Raw genomic sequence first — 15,146 nt, 5'->3', positions numbered from 1 at the left:
ATTTCCCTAGGGATTTTTGAGTGCTGCTGTGTTGACTGAAATTCAGTGCAACTGGAAGATTTCTAACTAAATGTTAATAGCATGGATATAGGTGATTCTCTTACAGTGACTGGTGTGAAGGCAGACTTTCTCAGCTGATGTAAATCTCTTTAAAATTGATAGGGATCACCCAGAAGCGTCAGTCTCTTTGGGTGGACTGGAGCCTGGTGTACTGTTTTCCTGTTGTGTGTTTTATTTCACTAGGAATAATTGAAGCTGGCTGAAAAAAAAAGATATCCCTACTCAGTATGGTAGTCATTATTTGAGGCAATTACGGGTTTGATCACTGGTGGTATCCTGTATCCTAGAAGCATGTAAGAACAACAGAAGATAAGTATGTTGCCTCCTGCACCCTGATTATGGAAATCTTAGTGTGCCAGTGAATTAACTAGCAGAAGTCTCAATTTCTTTAAGAGAGTTTTATCTCATTAACAAAAATTAATCTCCTAGGAAAAGCCATATTAATTTCAGATGCTAACACCTGCTTACATAAATCTGCTTGCCAGCTCTGACCTTATCCTCAGGAGTCAGAAAATACCACATATGAGAAGATAGGTTGGTGGTTGCTTTTAAATCTGCACTAGTATCACTGTTGCCCATCTCTTGGTCAAGAGTAATCCTGATGTATTTTGGAGAGGAAAATACATTTTGCCTAAGAACTGAGTGTTTTGAATTAGTTTCTTTTGAATTGCTAAAGATGTCATCACCTACTTTGAACAAAATAACCATTTTGATGTTTATGCTTCTTTTTACTTGAAATGGAAGTTTTTATCATCAACAGCATACTATTGTTGCTTGGTAAACAAAGCAAAGCTTTATACAGAACTGATATTTGCAGACAAAAAACCCAAACAAACAAACAAACCCAAACATAAAACCCAAGTACCTAAAGAAGAAAGAAAAAATAACTAGTTGATGAAATCAAAATTGTGTGTTTCCAGAAGAAGGCTTCTCGGATGTTAGATTTGAAAAATGAGGAATTACCTGTTTTGAAGTAGGGGAGATATCAAAATGAAAAGAACATCTCTGCAAACAAAAAGTACAGATAACAACAGTAATTTATGTACTTTCCTCTCTCTTCTGAAATATTTTTACACCTGAGAAGTTTATTGCACAATATACTTCCCACATCTGCAGGAAGGTGATAGTGTGCTACTGTCACGGTCCCAGGGTCTGCGTGCTGACAGGTTTTGGCACTGAAGCCCTGTGTGGGTGGAAATGGAAGGACTTAAGGTTGCTTAAAGCATCAACATCAACGATATTAGGAAAAGTGATTTTAATATGAATTCATAAAAGGTGTGACTTAACAGAGTTAGATGTCAAGGTTCACTCTATGATATACTTCATTGAAAAAACATGCAAAAGAAGTCATGTGTGAACTGAGAATGATTTACACATGGATTAAGTGTTTTGTATGACTTTGGGGTAGCAGCAATTTAAGGTTCATTAACACTATTATAATAAATTATAAGGTTGGATTATATAATTTTCTAATAAACTTAATCAGTAATCATCAGTTGACTATTGAAAAAAGGTTTGAATTATACACACACACACAGATGTAGATATATATAGAGACAGACATGTGGATATGTACAGAATATACATCAAGGTATACCTGGTAAAAATTCCCCTCAAGTTCAGTGAAGTATTCACTTCAAATGTCTCAGCATTTCTCAGTGGGTAAGGGTTGAGCCTCAAGGAGCGGAGAGTTGCAGCCCAGGTGCCATCATTGATCTTTGGCAATGGTCCTCCGAGTTGTGCTAACTTAACAGTTGGCGAGCTCCAAGAGGCGTCCCACTCAGAAGGCAATGCTGGATGCAGCCCACTGCAGTCCAGAAGAGCTCAAAAGGGTCTCCCTTGGCACTGTTGTTTATAAGATTGTAAGATGATTGACTTTAGGAATCAGTAAATTTCCCTCCTGACCACCCTCTGGGTGGGTAGTTACTGGAGTTTTCAAATTTCCCATACTGAGCTACTTGAGTTGCAGTTAGATATGTTTAGGTTCCGGGCTATGAGGTAATGATTAATTATTCCTGTTCTCATTTCCCACGTTGGGCAGGCAACTGGTACTCCTGGTACAGTTAGTGCCATCCCCGCCTTAGTTATGCAAGAGTTTTGATACACTCAAGGGATGCTTAACCACCAAACTTGTTGCACAAGGCTTAACAGGAATTTCTAAGACTGTAGAGTGGTCCAGGAGAAGGGGTGGGGGGAATTGCACCACCACAAAGCCGTAGGAGTAGGAGACTGTCTATTACAGGGACATGTGCAGGAATATAATTAAAACTGGTTTGCTCTGTATAAATTAAAGAACAATTTGTTGTCTTCTACTTTCACTGTTTATTTACTTTAATTAGTCACAGGTAGTAAAAAAAAAAAAAAGCAACATTCTACGTTTGTATTGGAATGGAATGGGCAATTAGTGCTTTTATGTTTAGGAAGTTTGAAAATAAGACTAAATCAGGTGAAACTGTATCAGTGAGTAAATCTTGGTGAGACATTACCATTGAAAAGTGGAGGCTATTGAAGTTAAAATTTTGCTAGACATTCAAAAATAGGCAAAACCAAAATTAAAATCCCACTCATCTCACACTAGGAACATGGATTTTGGGGGAGAGGGAGAGACAGTCATGTCCAGTAATCAGTAGCAAGTACCATATGTCCACATGTACTGTCGTCAGCTTTTGGTTTTAACTCTGTTACTGGTGGTGTGGGTGTAGGTTCTGTTGTACAATCATCAGTTTCCAGTTTTCTTTCATCCTTTGAAGATTTTTCCAAAACTCTCAATACTGATAGTTTAAGGAACTGGGTTTCTGTGTGTGCTGTATAGCTTTGAGTTTCATTGTGGTTACTTCAAAGGTCTTTGTGACTGAAACTTTTTGCTCTTATATCTGAGCTAATTTTTGCTTGTGATGGTTTTGTTTTGTTTTTCTTTCCTTAGATACTAAGTTTCATAATCGGGTGATCTATACATTTGTATTTGTTTTTGTAACTGGATTGTCATTCTTAAGTACACGACAAATGAGGGAGGTTTTTTTGGGGTTTTTTTTAGGCTGAACAAGACAATGGCCATCCTCTTCCTGCTTTTGCCAATCTGCATATTGAAGTCCTTGATGAGAACAATCAGAAGCCTTACTTCACAGGATCTGCATATGAGGGCTTCATCCTGGAATCCTCCCCAGTGGGAACGACCATCTCTGACAACCAGAATCTAACTTCTCCGCTACAAATCGTTGTATTGGACAATGATGTGGAGGAGGTATGCTTCTTGTTCTTTTATAATGCCACACTGGTGTTTACGTTTTTATTATTTTCAGAGTTCTTTCTTTTTTCATATTTTTTTATCAAGACAAAAATGGTTTGATCAATAAATAAAAAAATCTTAATATGGTCTTTTTTTTGTTTTCATTCTGAGTTCAAATAGATTTGAAAGTGTGTCTGAACTGAAAAACTGGTCTTTATTTTATTCAGCTCTCCTTAAGCTTGTGTTCTGTTAGAGAGGATGAATGCTTAGTGTGCAGAGGAAAAAAATGCATTTTGTGAGAAGGATGAATCTGCCACACAGTGTGAGGAAATGGGAGAGGGAAGCTCAAAGTGGAAGGAAGTAGTAGTTTGAACAAACCAGGAAGAAAATGAATAGGAGGGCAGGAAGCTAAAAGTTAATTCCTTTCTTTGCTGTGCCTGGATTTTGATACTAACATTACTCATAGTAAAAATTGGGTATCTTCAAAAGAATAGTTACTAAGTAGTAACAGTACCACACCTCTAGGGCCAGCGTTTCTTCTGTTCTCACCAAGGCTGTTGCTGTTAACATGGCTTTTGATAACATTTTTTTGTCCTCTAATTATAGTTGTCTCTCTAGTTGTCTCCTTTGTTCTTTTTTGTTTCTCTTCTTCTGTTCTCTTGTTCTCTTCAAATATGTAAGGAAAGACAAGTTGTAAACATAGGTTTTGTAGGGATATTTTTAGTATACGCCAATACTCTTGAATAAAGTTCTTAACCTGATAGTCTGAAAACAACCTTATGTTTTTGAAAGTTTTGAGAAACATAAGAAGCCATTGTCACTGAAAGATGCTTTGTACAGCATTGTCTCCGTTAGAGCAATTTATTGTCCTAAGAAGCTATTTTAAAGCCCAAAATCATGTAGAGTATCTCCTTCCTATCCATTAAAATATCTCCTGCAATTTACGGGCATTCATAAAAATCAGTTGGAAGGCAAGTGGAAATGGCTGTTGGATCCGGCTTTCTTAGGGGCTGGATAAAAGGTGTGGAGTAAGTGCATGTGGCAGTCATCAGCAGGCATTGCTGATGGTTTGTGTTCCTTGAGATACTCTTGTTCAGCATTGCTTTTGTTAAAAGCAAAGCACTTTGCTCGCTTGATCACATTTAATGGGATCTTGTAGGGTGTTTAACAGAGGAAAAAGAAAGGTGTGCAGGCATCAGACGTGTTTGTTTTTACAACACATTTTCTGATTGTGTTGTATAAAATCTGTGTGTAATGTGTGCCAGAAATCAAATCGTATGAGTTAGTGTCTGCAATTCTAAGTCATTTTTAAGCTACTAATTTGAGATATTTTCTTGGAAGGCTACTTTTAGTTCTGTGATCCATATGTGTAGTAAATAAACAACAAAAAAAGGGGATATCATAGAATCATAGAATGGTTTGGGTTGGAAGGGACCTTAAAGATCATCTAGTTCCAACCCCCCTGCCATGAGCAGAGACACCTTCCACTAGACCAGGTTGCTCAAAGCCTCATCCAGCCTGGCCTTAAACACTTCCAGGGAGGGGGCATCCACAGCTTCTCTGGGCAACTTGTTCCAGTGTCTGACCACCCTCACAGTGAAGAATTTCTTCCTAATACCTCATATAAACCTGCCCTCTTTCAGCTTAAACCCATTTCCCCTTGTTTTGTCATTAACTGCCCTTATGAAAAGTCCTTCCCCAGCTTTCTTGTAGGCCCCTTCAGGTACTGGAAGGCTGCTAGAAGATATTTTTAGTTGTTTTTTGCCTAAGCAAATTGCTGTCTGATTTGTTTTAGCCACACCTTCATGGAAGTACTAGTAAAACCCTTTGGTTCAAATATGCCTTGCTGCATATCTGTTTGTTACAGAAATCTGGAATTTTAGGGCACTGTCTATGCCCACCTTATAACACGTGTGACTGCAGGTTAACTTTTCAAAAATGGAAAGAGATGCTATTAATCAATTGCCTGAAGAGTGGAAGACTGAAACCGAGCACATCTGTCTTCGAGTCCAATGGTCTTGTGCGTTAGATAGGTATGGTCTGAATCTCAGAACAGGGTTTTCAGCAAGCTGGAGAGCTTGTTGTGAACTGTTTCTGTCTGGGTTGCTGCACTGCCAGTTTGGGCAATGGGCAGCTGAAAATAGTACAAAAATCTCACTTAATCCAAGTTGTGCTACTGGTGTTTCTCTGCCTGCAAGTGCATTGGTGTTCTAAAGACTGAGATATTTGCTTTCAAGGCTTTGTAGCAATGACTTAGGAAAACCCTTCTGTGCATACAAAGCCCGGAGTGGTAAAAGGAGTCATGCAGCATGGCTGGTGAGGGAGAGGCTGAGTCAGTTGTACTTGAAATAATTCAACGCAACTGTTTTAATTAAAGACAGTTCAGTGTCCTAGTTTAGACATTTAAAATTTTGTGGCAGTTTTCCATGCGGATGTTTTTTTGGGACTGTCTCCTATTGCCTAGTGGATGATATTCTTACACTAAAGGAGTAACAGAAGACTCTGGACTTCATTAACCTCCAGAGATTTTTCAGGTTGTAGTTAATAGCGCTCTGATGAACCTCTCCCTGGCAGTTGCACAACTCTGCCTGCAAGATGTCAAAGGCAGATTTGGTAATAGAAGGTTCTTTGATGTAACTACATATTAGATTATATACGAGACTGAAAATTAAAATGACTTTAAGCTGTTAAATCCTAAATTTGGTCTGGCTGTTTGGATAAATCATGTAACTACCAGGTATTTAGTATAGCACATTATACTCGTATACTCTCAAACTGGAAATATTTAATTGCAAAAACTTCTGCATGGAAGAATAGTTTGTTCCTTTAATATAAACTACTTCATGAGGTCAGTAATGTAAACCTAATATTTATGTTCCCCACCAAAAGTGCTTTCTGTTACTGATTTTGTCTGTACATGTTCAGTACCTCAAGTTTGAGGGATGCTCTGAAATTCATCAAAAACAGTTTGACTGTAGGGCTCCCCATTTTATTGTTGTGCCTTCTCTGTAGTATGTCAGTATGTTCCCATGAAGTTATCTCAATATTTGGATGTTGAATGGATGGTCCATTAATATATTTGTGTTTGCCTGTACTAGAAATTTCAACATAGGTGTGACCCAAATATTTGTAGTTTTAATTGCATCACTAATAATAATTTTAAAAATCTGTCCAGTCTGCAGCAGATATTTCAATTGGGAGCACTAACATAGCTTAAATAATCTGTATCCAAAAATGATGAAAAACAAGTTTATTGTTTTTGAACGCAGTATCATTCTTGAACATAAGCTGCTTTATTTAGGCCACTGATTAGAAGTTGTTAAATATTTCTGTGTGTCAGTACAAATAGACCTGGAATTTCATATCCACAGGAAATGACCATTCAAGGGCCCAAAAGTATTTCCTGGTGAACTTAACACTTGGTTGTTTCACATCATGTTTTTATTTCCACTGGATAATGAGTAACAGGAGTTTGGTTAAGTTAATGAAAATCTAGTTCAGTCACATGACACAAAATGAGACAGAGCCAAAAGTTTTCCAGTGAATTATTTTTGTTTACTATTGAAAAAGTGTAGTATTTCAGTGTTGCATGATGAGTAACTGCCAAGGATTTCTAGACTGGGAAATGGTGTGGCATGAAGACTTAATTTTGACACCCCACCCCATCCTCTCAAAGTCAGGACAAAAGGGATGGGAGGGAGAAGAGAGTCTGATTTAACTGCCTGTGCATTAATACACGTGCCAGTGGTTCTTGTAGCTCTCATAACCTGTTGCGCACATGAGACTTCCAGCAGCGCAAGGCTGGCAGTGCAGCAGTTGCCTAGAACTCAGACCTAAAACAGCCGAATGAATGAAAAGGGCAGGTACCTTCTCGCTGGGACTAGATGGTAGCTCTGGGTGGGTTAGTAAGCACACATACTGCTCCTTAACTTCTGCAGGTTGTAATGTTCTGATTGGCTTCATTTTATCTTAGTAAATTAATGTATTTAGTAAGTAGGGATTGCTGATGAGAAGTTAACACAGATCCTCTACCTGCTTGTGCATGTAAGTTTCCAATACTGACACTGACTAAACATAATATATTCAGTCTTCTAATTGACGAATCAGTTGGCATTATACTTCATATTAAAGTAAGTCCCTGTCCTTGGACAAATGCATGAAGAAGGTGGCCATCTTAACTGTGTATCTTAAAAAAACAACATGCATGCTAAATTTAAACCTTGTGGGAATTATAATAGTGTCTTGCTATAAACCTTCCAAAAATTAATTTATAGATGTGACATTGCAAACAGACCTTTAGCTAGAGCGGCACTGCCAAGTGCTGATATAATTAAGTGGTCTGTTTAAATGGCATAAATTAAATTAAGCCACATGAGTGGCTTAAGACCTGAGTAAACCAAAGCTGAGATGAGGAATTTAAACAGTATGATCTGATTGCTGTTTACATAAGGCTTCTCAAGCCACTTGCTTCCTTACTCTTTTGCTTCCATGGGAGAGTACTTAATTTCTTCTACTCTGGTGGTTAGGGTTGGTGAAAAAGCTACACACTAACTGCCTTACTGCCTTGTATGTCAGATCTTGTTGAATCTCTCTTAAAAAAAGAGAGAGAGGTAAACTCCAGGATTTAACTTCCCGGGTGAAAGAAGCTAATCAGCATTCAGATCCATTATATGCAGCTCAACTACCAAGATGTTTACCGATAGCACGTGCAGTGTCCTGATGAATAAACTCGAGGGGTAAGGTGGTTTGTGCAGTGCTCGTTAGAACACAGAATTGATGTCGTGTTTCTAAGATGTGCCAGCATGTGCTCAAAAGCCTTTAACGTGTCCCAGCAGACATTCAGAAAAGGGCCCATGGCAGTTACCCTGATGCTTCTGTGGGTGCCCACAGCCCAGTGCTGCGTCTCTGGGCAGTGCAATATGACCAGTTATTAACATCAGTTCCTCTCCAGGTGCTTTTATACCAGACCAGTTTCTTGGTGTATGCATGTCTATGAAGTTGAAGTCAAACTAAGTAGATAGTTGCTCAACATCCACATTTCCAGAGATCTTGTGGGAAATTTTAAGGAGAGATTATTTTACATGAAGACGTCTCAGTAGCAACCTGAGAGGACGGAGCAAATAGTGGATAAAAGAACTTCTAAATGTAACTACAAATGCAGGTTATGAATTTTCAATGACATATCAAGATAAGGAAAAATAATGGGTATTTTTTAATCCAGGAGTACTGAAGCATTTTAAATACTGAAGTGTTTTTCTCTAATATTTGCCTGATTGCTTATATCTTTCTCTGTTATTGTTTGAACTTGTTTTGCAGCAAAATCCTCTTGAGAGGAGAGTTCTCATAATACTGCTATCCCTGTATAGCACTTACGTGACACTCTAATAGTCACATTACAAAATAATAACTCAGGAAATATTCTTCCCAAATGTAACAGCCCATTAATATCATTATTAAAACAAACAAAAGGGAAAGGCAAAGCAAAAAGGCTCCTTGTCTTTCTTTAGGATTTATAAAGACAGGCTTTTTTCTTTTCTGAATCTTCCCGCTTTAAGAAGGAAAAATAAAAACCTTAACACTGAATCACTGCCATAGAATTGTATTTCTTCCCTTATTAGTGTAGAATGTGTATCTGATATTTTCTGCCTTCTGAAGCTATTCTTTCTCTCTGAGTTCCTTGGAGTCCTCAAGGAATTTGTTCTCTGTATATCTGCCCCATTTTTAAACGAATGCTGTTGCTAATTAGTGGCAGTGCTGAAGGCGCTGACTTTTGTTGCTTGCCCTCTCCTGGGAGTGACTCACTTGTATGAGGACCAGAAAATTATTTTTTTCACAATATTTCTGTCAGCTTTTCATTCAGGGAGGGGCATGGCCCTTTGCACCTGTGGTGGGTTGACCCTAGTTAGAGGCCAGATGCCCACCAAAGCCCACTCTATCACCCCCCCACCTCAGCAAGATGGGGAAGGGAGAAAATAAGATGGAACACAAAAAAATAACCAAACTCGTGGGTCAAGACAAAGGCAGTTTAATAGAAGCAAAACAAAGCTGCGCGCGCAGAAGCAAAAGAACAAAATCTTTATTCTCTACTTCCCATCAGCAGGCGATGTTTGGCCACTTCCTGGGGAGCAGGGTTTGCATACGCGTTGCGGTTCCCGGAGGACAAACGGAAGTAACGAATGCCCTCCCCTCCCACTCCTTTTCCCTTGCTTTTATTTCTGAGCATACGTCATATGGTATGGAATACCCCTTTGGTCCATTTGGGTCAGCTGTCCTGGCTGTGTCCCCTCCCAAGACCCCCCCCACCACCAGCCTGCTGGGGGCGAAATGTTGGAGAGCCAGCCTTGGTGCTGTGCTAGCACTGCTCAGCAGTAACCAAAACACTGGGGTGTTATCAACACCCCTCGAGCCACCAATACAAAACACAGCACTCTGAGGGCTGCCATGGGGAAAATCAACTCCAGCCCAGCCAGACCAAATGCAGCACCTCAACTTGAAAAAGTCTAAAAATTGTTGCAGCACTTTTTAGTGCCTGACTTCATAGTCGTGCTTGTGCCTCAGCCCTCGCTTTGTGCAGGAGCTGGGGAGGTTTTGGTGGCAATGAAAAGAATTCAGAATTAAAGCACTGCTCAGTGTCCATCCTGGTTCTCTCTTTTGATGTCTTTTCCTCCAAAGTGGAGATGATGTAAATGGTGAAGTGCTTCTTAATTAGTATTTTAAATTGTGCAATTAAATATTATTGAAATGAACTCAGTTAAAAAAAAAAAAAGTTTAAGGAGAAAAAATTATTTATAGGGTATTCCAGGTAAAGTCTTCTCAGACTCATTTTACCTTCCTATAGTTTTTCAGTTACTCAGAATTTAGACTTCATTTGTTTTTCTCCATGGGTTCTGTTGATGTAAGCGGTTTTACAACTAAAGCCATCATGAAGACTTCTCAGGACGCTATTCTTCAGGTTGTTTGTCTGGGATCTAATGGTGATGTTAAAGATGCAGGAAATTCACTCCAGATGCTGTCTCTACCTTGTCTATTCCATCCAAGCTATTGTGAACCTGGAGAGCCATCTCATCAGGCCCCGCAGAAGTCATCTCACACAAGTTAGAGAAAAGCAACAAGGTCCCTGCAACACAGTCCGATTGCCAACCCCTTGAAGAATCTCACTTGCTTCACCTCTGCAAGACTCTGAATTTGAGATTTTTTCAAATGAATGACATGAGAGGAAAAGAGTTTCTACTTTCACCCAGAAATGAGGAGGGCGAGTGCTCGAAACATCTCTTTAACAAAGCAACTCTCTTCCATGGGTGTTTCGGTGCTGGTTGTCCTCCACATGAAGAATGCTGGAAAACCAAGATATGTCCTTAAATTATCTTTATTGCTATGGCTTTTTGGAGACAAGCCTGTGCTAGCAATTGGGAAGCCTAAGCAGTTCTGATGCTCTTGGAGCTTTTTCTGGCTACTGTGGAGAATTCAACAGCCAAATATATTCCCTCTATATTGGGGATGTTGAAACATTAACCCAATCCTAGGACAAACCAGGAGATGTATCATTGTTTGCTCATTCTTGACAATATTGTGTAATTTTGGTGTAATCTTAGTAAACTGTAGAAAACTGCTTTAGGAAGATCTGTAAGTCCTTGTAGCAGGACAGGAGCAGAAGAAATGTAACATTAACATCTGTGCAGGCTTTCAAACTTTCAGGAACTTCTCCAGAGATTTTTAAGCAGAACTAATTCAAACCCAGGCTTTTTTTATTAAGAGTGCATTGGAGCACTTTCTGCATCTCCTTTTATTGTATTTTTGCCTGTAACCATTTTTCCCCCAAATGTACCATTTTTATGATGTCCATCAGTATCAGGTTTGTGTTTCTTTACTTGTATTTTCATTTTGTATTATGTGTTTTTCTTTGTAGCTTGCACCAGGTGCCATTCCCGTAGGTATTGAGCGTTATGTTTGCAAATTAATTTTTGTTTGAGTTGTGTGATTTATTTATTCATTTCTCCCTGGCTTCCTTCATTTTTCTCTGCCTTTTCAGTGTTTCTGTAAGACCAGGACTGTCACTTGTTTTGTGAAGCCTGCAAAGAGCCCTTTAAACACATTGGACCAAATTAATTTACTGCATAATGTTGTACCGTAGTTACGTTGATTGCTTTATTGATCATTAAATAATTATATGCCTTTATAGAAATCTTAAGTTTATTACAAAAAGATGGGTTTTTTTAAATTTAAAAAGTACCTACTCATCAGTTTGAGATAAATAAACCCTATCAGGTTTGAACTCTGCGTGCTTGAAATGGTCCATTGCAGGTTGCATGTATACTCTTTTGTGTGAATTCTGATAGTTTTCTACTTAAAATTACATGCTAAACAATTTATCGGGGACAAGCTACATGACCCAGTAATGTAGGCAGAAATCACAATGCTTAAGTAATCATTTAAAAAAATTAAATTATTGGAAGTAGTGTTGGCAACGTGAATTGTTTCCCACAATTATATTCTCTCACAGTATCTGCCACATAAAATCTTCATAGTTAAGTCAAGCAGACTCCTTCCAGCATAAAATGTGATAAAAATGTAAAAGCTTAACAATGCCAAGATTAAGGAAATAAATTGTTTTGTAGGTCCGACATGCATGGAGGGTAGCAGAAATAGGCATTGATTGCAGTAAAGGCGATTTAACTTACACATTAGGAAAAATTTCTAATACAAGAATAGCTAAGGAATAGGATAGATTACTTTGGGGTGTATGGGATCTCCATCATTGGGTTTTTTTCCTAGAACAAATTAGGAAAAAAATACTGTTTATTAGTGTTCAAAATGGCATGACAAGCAAGAACTGTAACAACTAACCAGGGTTTTTGTAATCTAAATTTTTGACTGTAGTGTCTACACAGTGAACAATTACTGGCAATTACCTTCTATAATTTTTAATGGAAAAAAGAGATTGCCATTTGCATTGCTAGCTGTAAAATGAATTTTAATTTTACTGAAAGCTGGCATAGTTGCAGCAAAGCTTTAGGCAATAGGAAACCAGTCATTTGGAACACTTTGCTGTTTCTTTCACGTAGCTTTCAGCAACTGAAATGGTTTCTTATTTAAATAGTATAATCTTAGCCTTCCAAAATGTGTGCTTTAGAGTATTTTGGAGTGCTAAAATAAGTTTCTCTTTCTGTTGTACTCGTCTGTCCTCGTAGTTGTTCATGATGACACTTGGTGCATGTTGGAGTTGGCTCAAGTGTTTTTGCCTGCTGTACTGTAGGGATTGGTGAGCTTTCCAAGGGTCTGTTTTCTGGTTTTAATTACATGATAATGGCAGGGCAGGAGTTAACCTTCTAACAGAAGCATTTTGGATTCAGGTTGAGAAAATCTTGAGGGAAGAAGAACATCATGCTACTTTTTGAATAATTTGTTGAACTGAGCTATTTCTGACTGCATTGCATGTCCTACTCTGTATGGGACGGGTTCTGTAGAACAATGGTGGAAAGTAGCTGATAAAAATAATTTCAAGTTTTGCCTTATGCAGCCACTAGATTTTGTGTTATGTTTTATTCATAGTACTTGTCCTCCGATTCCTCATCTCCACATTCTTTGGGGCAGTTCACAACAGTTTTTATAGGACTTGTCTCCCAGCTTTTTGTTTTGCCCACTCACATTTGCATTCCTCCTTTGTAGTCTTGCCTCATATAACAGAAATAAAGTAAATAACTAATGACCGAGAGTAGCACATTAAGTCAGGTTAAATTAACCAGATTACATACAAGGACACAGAAATGTTTGTTGGAATACTGTAGACAATAAAATATAATGTAATGTATTTTAAAATTTAACTGTAATATAGAGTGACCCTTGCAGTCTAATCACATTAATAATAGCATCTTTAAAGAGATGGGAGGAGGTGTTGAGATAGTTCATCCTCGTCACAATTCATGTTTCTGTCATTTCAACGACACAGACATCCCAGAAAAGCACCTGAACTTGTGGGGCTTTTCAGAACCACCAGAGCATGTGAAGCTTAAACGCCCTTTTTGCCAGCGCTGTACTGGCATCCAGCAGACAGCAGGGGAAGGACTAAGAGTAGGCTGTCCATTTTGCAGCTTTGTATCCATCTGATAAATTCACACAGGAAGGAAGTGGCTTGAGGTTCTGGACTTTAATTAATCTCCTCAGTTCCCTGTGAATACAGTAATAACTTCTGATTCTGTCTGTGGCAGAAACATTCCTCCCCCTTTTTTTTAACTGAGATTCAGTTTGCCCCCAAATTAATTTCAGTCTTTTTCCCCAGGGAACATTTCATTCATCTTCTTCATACTCGTATACTCTGGTGACTATGCTAGGAGAGAGGATGGAACTGGAAGGATGAGTTCCTGAGTGGTTGCTCAGGACATCTCATGAGGCATTGCCCTATTTTTATGTTGTCGTGTGGTTTTGCACACAGAATTAAAACCGCAGCATCACTCTTGGTGGAGTCACCCAGACCTGAAATCTATGTTCCCAGCAGGCCACCTAGGGTAGTTGTCAGGAGTAACAAACTGATGATGCCTTTGCTCACCTTTCCCCCCCCCACCTTTATTATCTCAAAAATGTTACTTCCTATTGAAAATTATACCACAGTTGCTTTACTATAATTTTCACCTGATCTACTGAGAGATTTGTAATTCTGCATCAAAGTATTTTAGTTCTTTTTGAGATATAAAGAGAATCTCTGAACAGCATCTATTTAATGATAGGCTTCAACATATATGTTTATCTTTTTTCATTACATCAACCCAACTGTTTTGTTTTGTTTTTAATATGATTGAAGACAAATGCCTGAATCTGGTTTCTTATATTATTGTTATATTTGGCTTAAAACTTATTGCTTTCATGAAAAAAAAGCATTGTCTAAAACTAGCAGATACAGGTATTTGGTTACCACTGGGTTTTCTTCCTCCATAGGTTAAAGTGTGTTTTTAATACTTTTTTTATTAAGAAGATTGGATTTTTAGATCAGCAGTGTCATTTTTTATGTGGAATTCTTTTGCAGTTTTGTAGATTCAGTTAGTCTCACAGTATTTGTATTTTCTGCTTATTTAGGCTTCAACTAAAAAAAGCACTTGCATTGAGTAACTGGAAACTTAATAGTATATACGAATTTTTAATAAAATGCTCTTTTTTTTAATATTGTTTAAAGACTAAGGATCCCCAGCTCCATCTCTTTCTGAACGATTACAATACGTTTTTCACTGTGACTCAGAGTGGCATCACCCGCTACCTCACCCTGCTGCAGCCCGTTGACAGAGAAGTCCAGCAGCTTTACACCTTCTCGGTAAGCTGAATGCACTTGAAGGCACATCAGGCATTGTTCAGAGCAAGCATTGAAAAATAATCAATTATAACGTCATTGTAAATCATTAAAGTTGCACAGAAGAAGAAAAACAGTGAAGGATGAGCAGCAGCAATGCTGGGGAAGGGGAGTTGATAGTTTGGAACAGTGTGCTCTTCCAAAATGCATTTGTTTGGTCTGATAGCAACATTTTAGATCCCCCTACCAGCATCATCTCCATGGTCCAGGCTTGTGTCCTGCTCCTCACCACCTTCCCATGACACAGTCTGCCTCTTTTCTTCTGTAGCCAGCAATGGCCTTTGAGGCCACCTTTGCCTTCTCTTTTCTTGTCCCTTGAGCTAGGAACATGACACCTGTAATGACCTTTCCGCTTTATTTTAGTACAAAATAAAAAACTAGGCTAACATAAACCACAGCCAGCAGTATTTAAAAAAAACCCAAAACCAACCAAACAAAAAACTTACATGGGCTTAATACTCCCTCAGGCATTTCCCAGTCTGTGAGTAAACATCTTAACAGCCCTAAAGCAATTTGCTGTAGGGA

General features: G+C 38.5%; 1 protein-coding gene across 1 annotated transcript in view; it reads left to right on the top strand.

Annotated features, from left to right (window-relative positions):
* LOC114818414 (protocadherin-15-like) overlaps positions 1-15,146 on the top strand; it is a gene marked incomplete at both ends in the record, with an annotated part of 78,944 nt that overhangs the window by 18,444 nt on the left and 45,354 nt on the right. The window contains 2 exons of the mRNA XM_029084160.1: positions 3,095-3,301; positions 14,451-14,585. Of these exons, the coding sequence (XP_028939993.1) occupies positions 3,095-3,301; positions 14,451-14,585 (342 nt within the window). The remainder of the gene's footprint in view (positions 1-3,094; positions 3,302-14,450; positions 14,586-15,146) is intronic.

Source organism: Antrostomus carolinensis, unplaced genomic scaffold (assembly GCF_000700745.2).
Source record: "Antrostomus carolinensis isolate BGI_N321 unplaced genomic scaffold, ASM70074v2 scaffold16573, whole genome shotgun sequence".
Lineage (NCBI taxonomy): Eukaryota > Metazoa > Chordata > Aves > Caprimulgiformes > Caprimulgidae > Antrostomus > Antrostomus carolinensis.
This window is presented reverse-complemented; position numbering and strand designations above follow the sequence as displayed.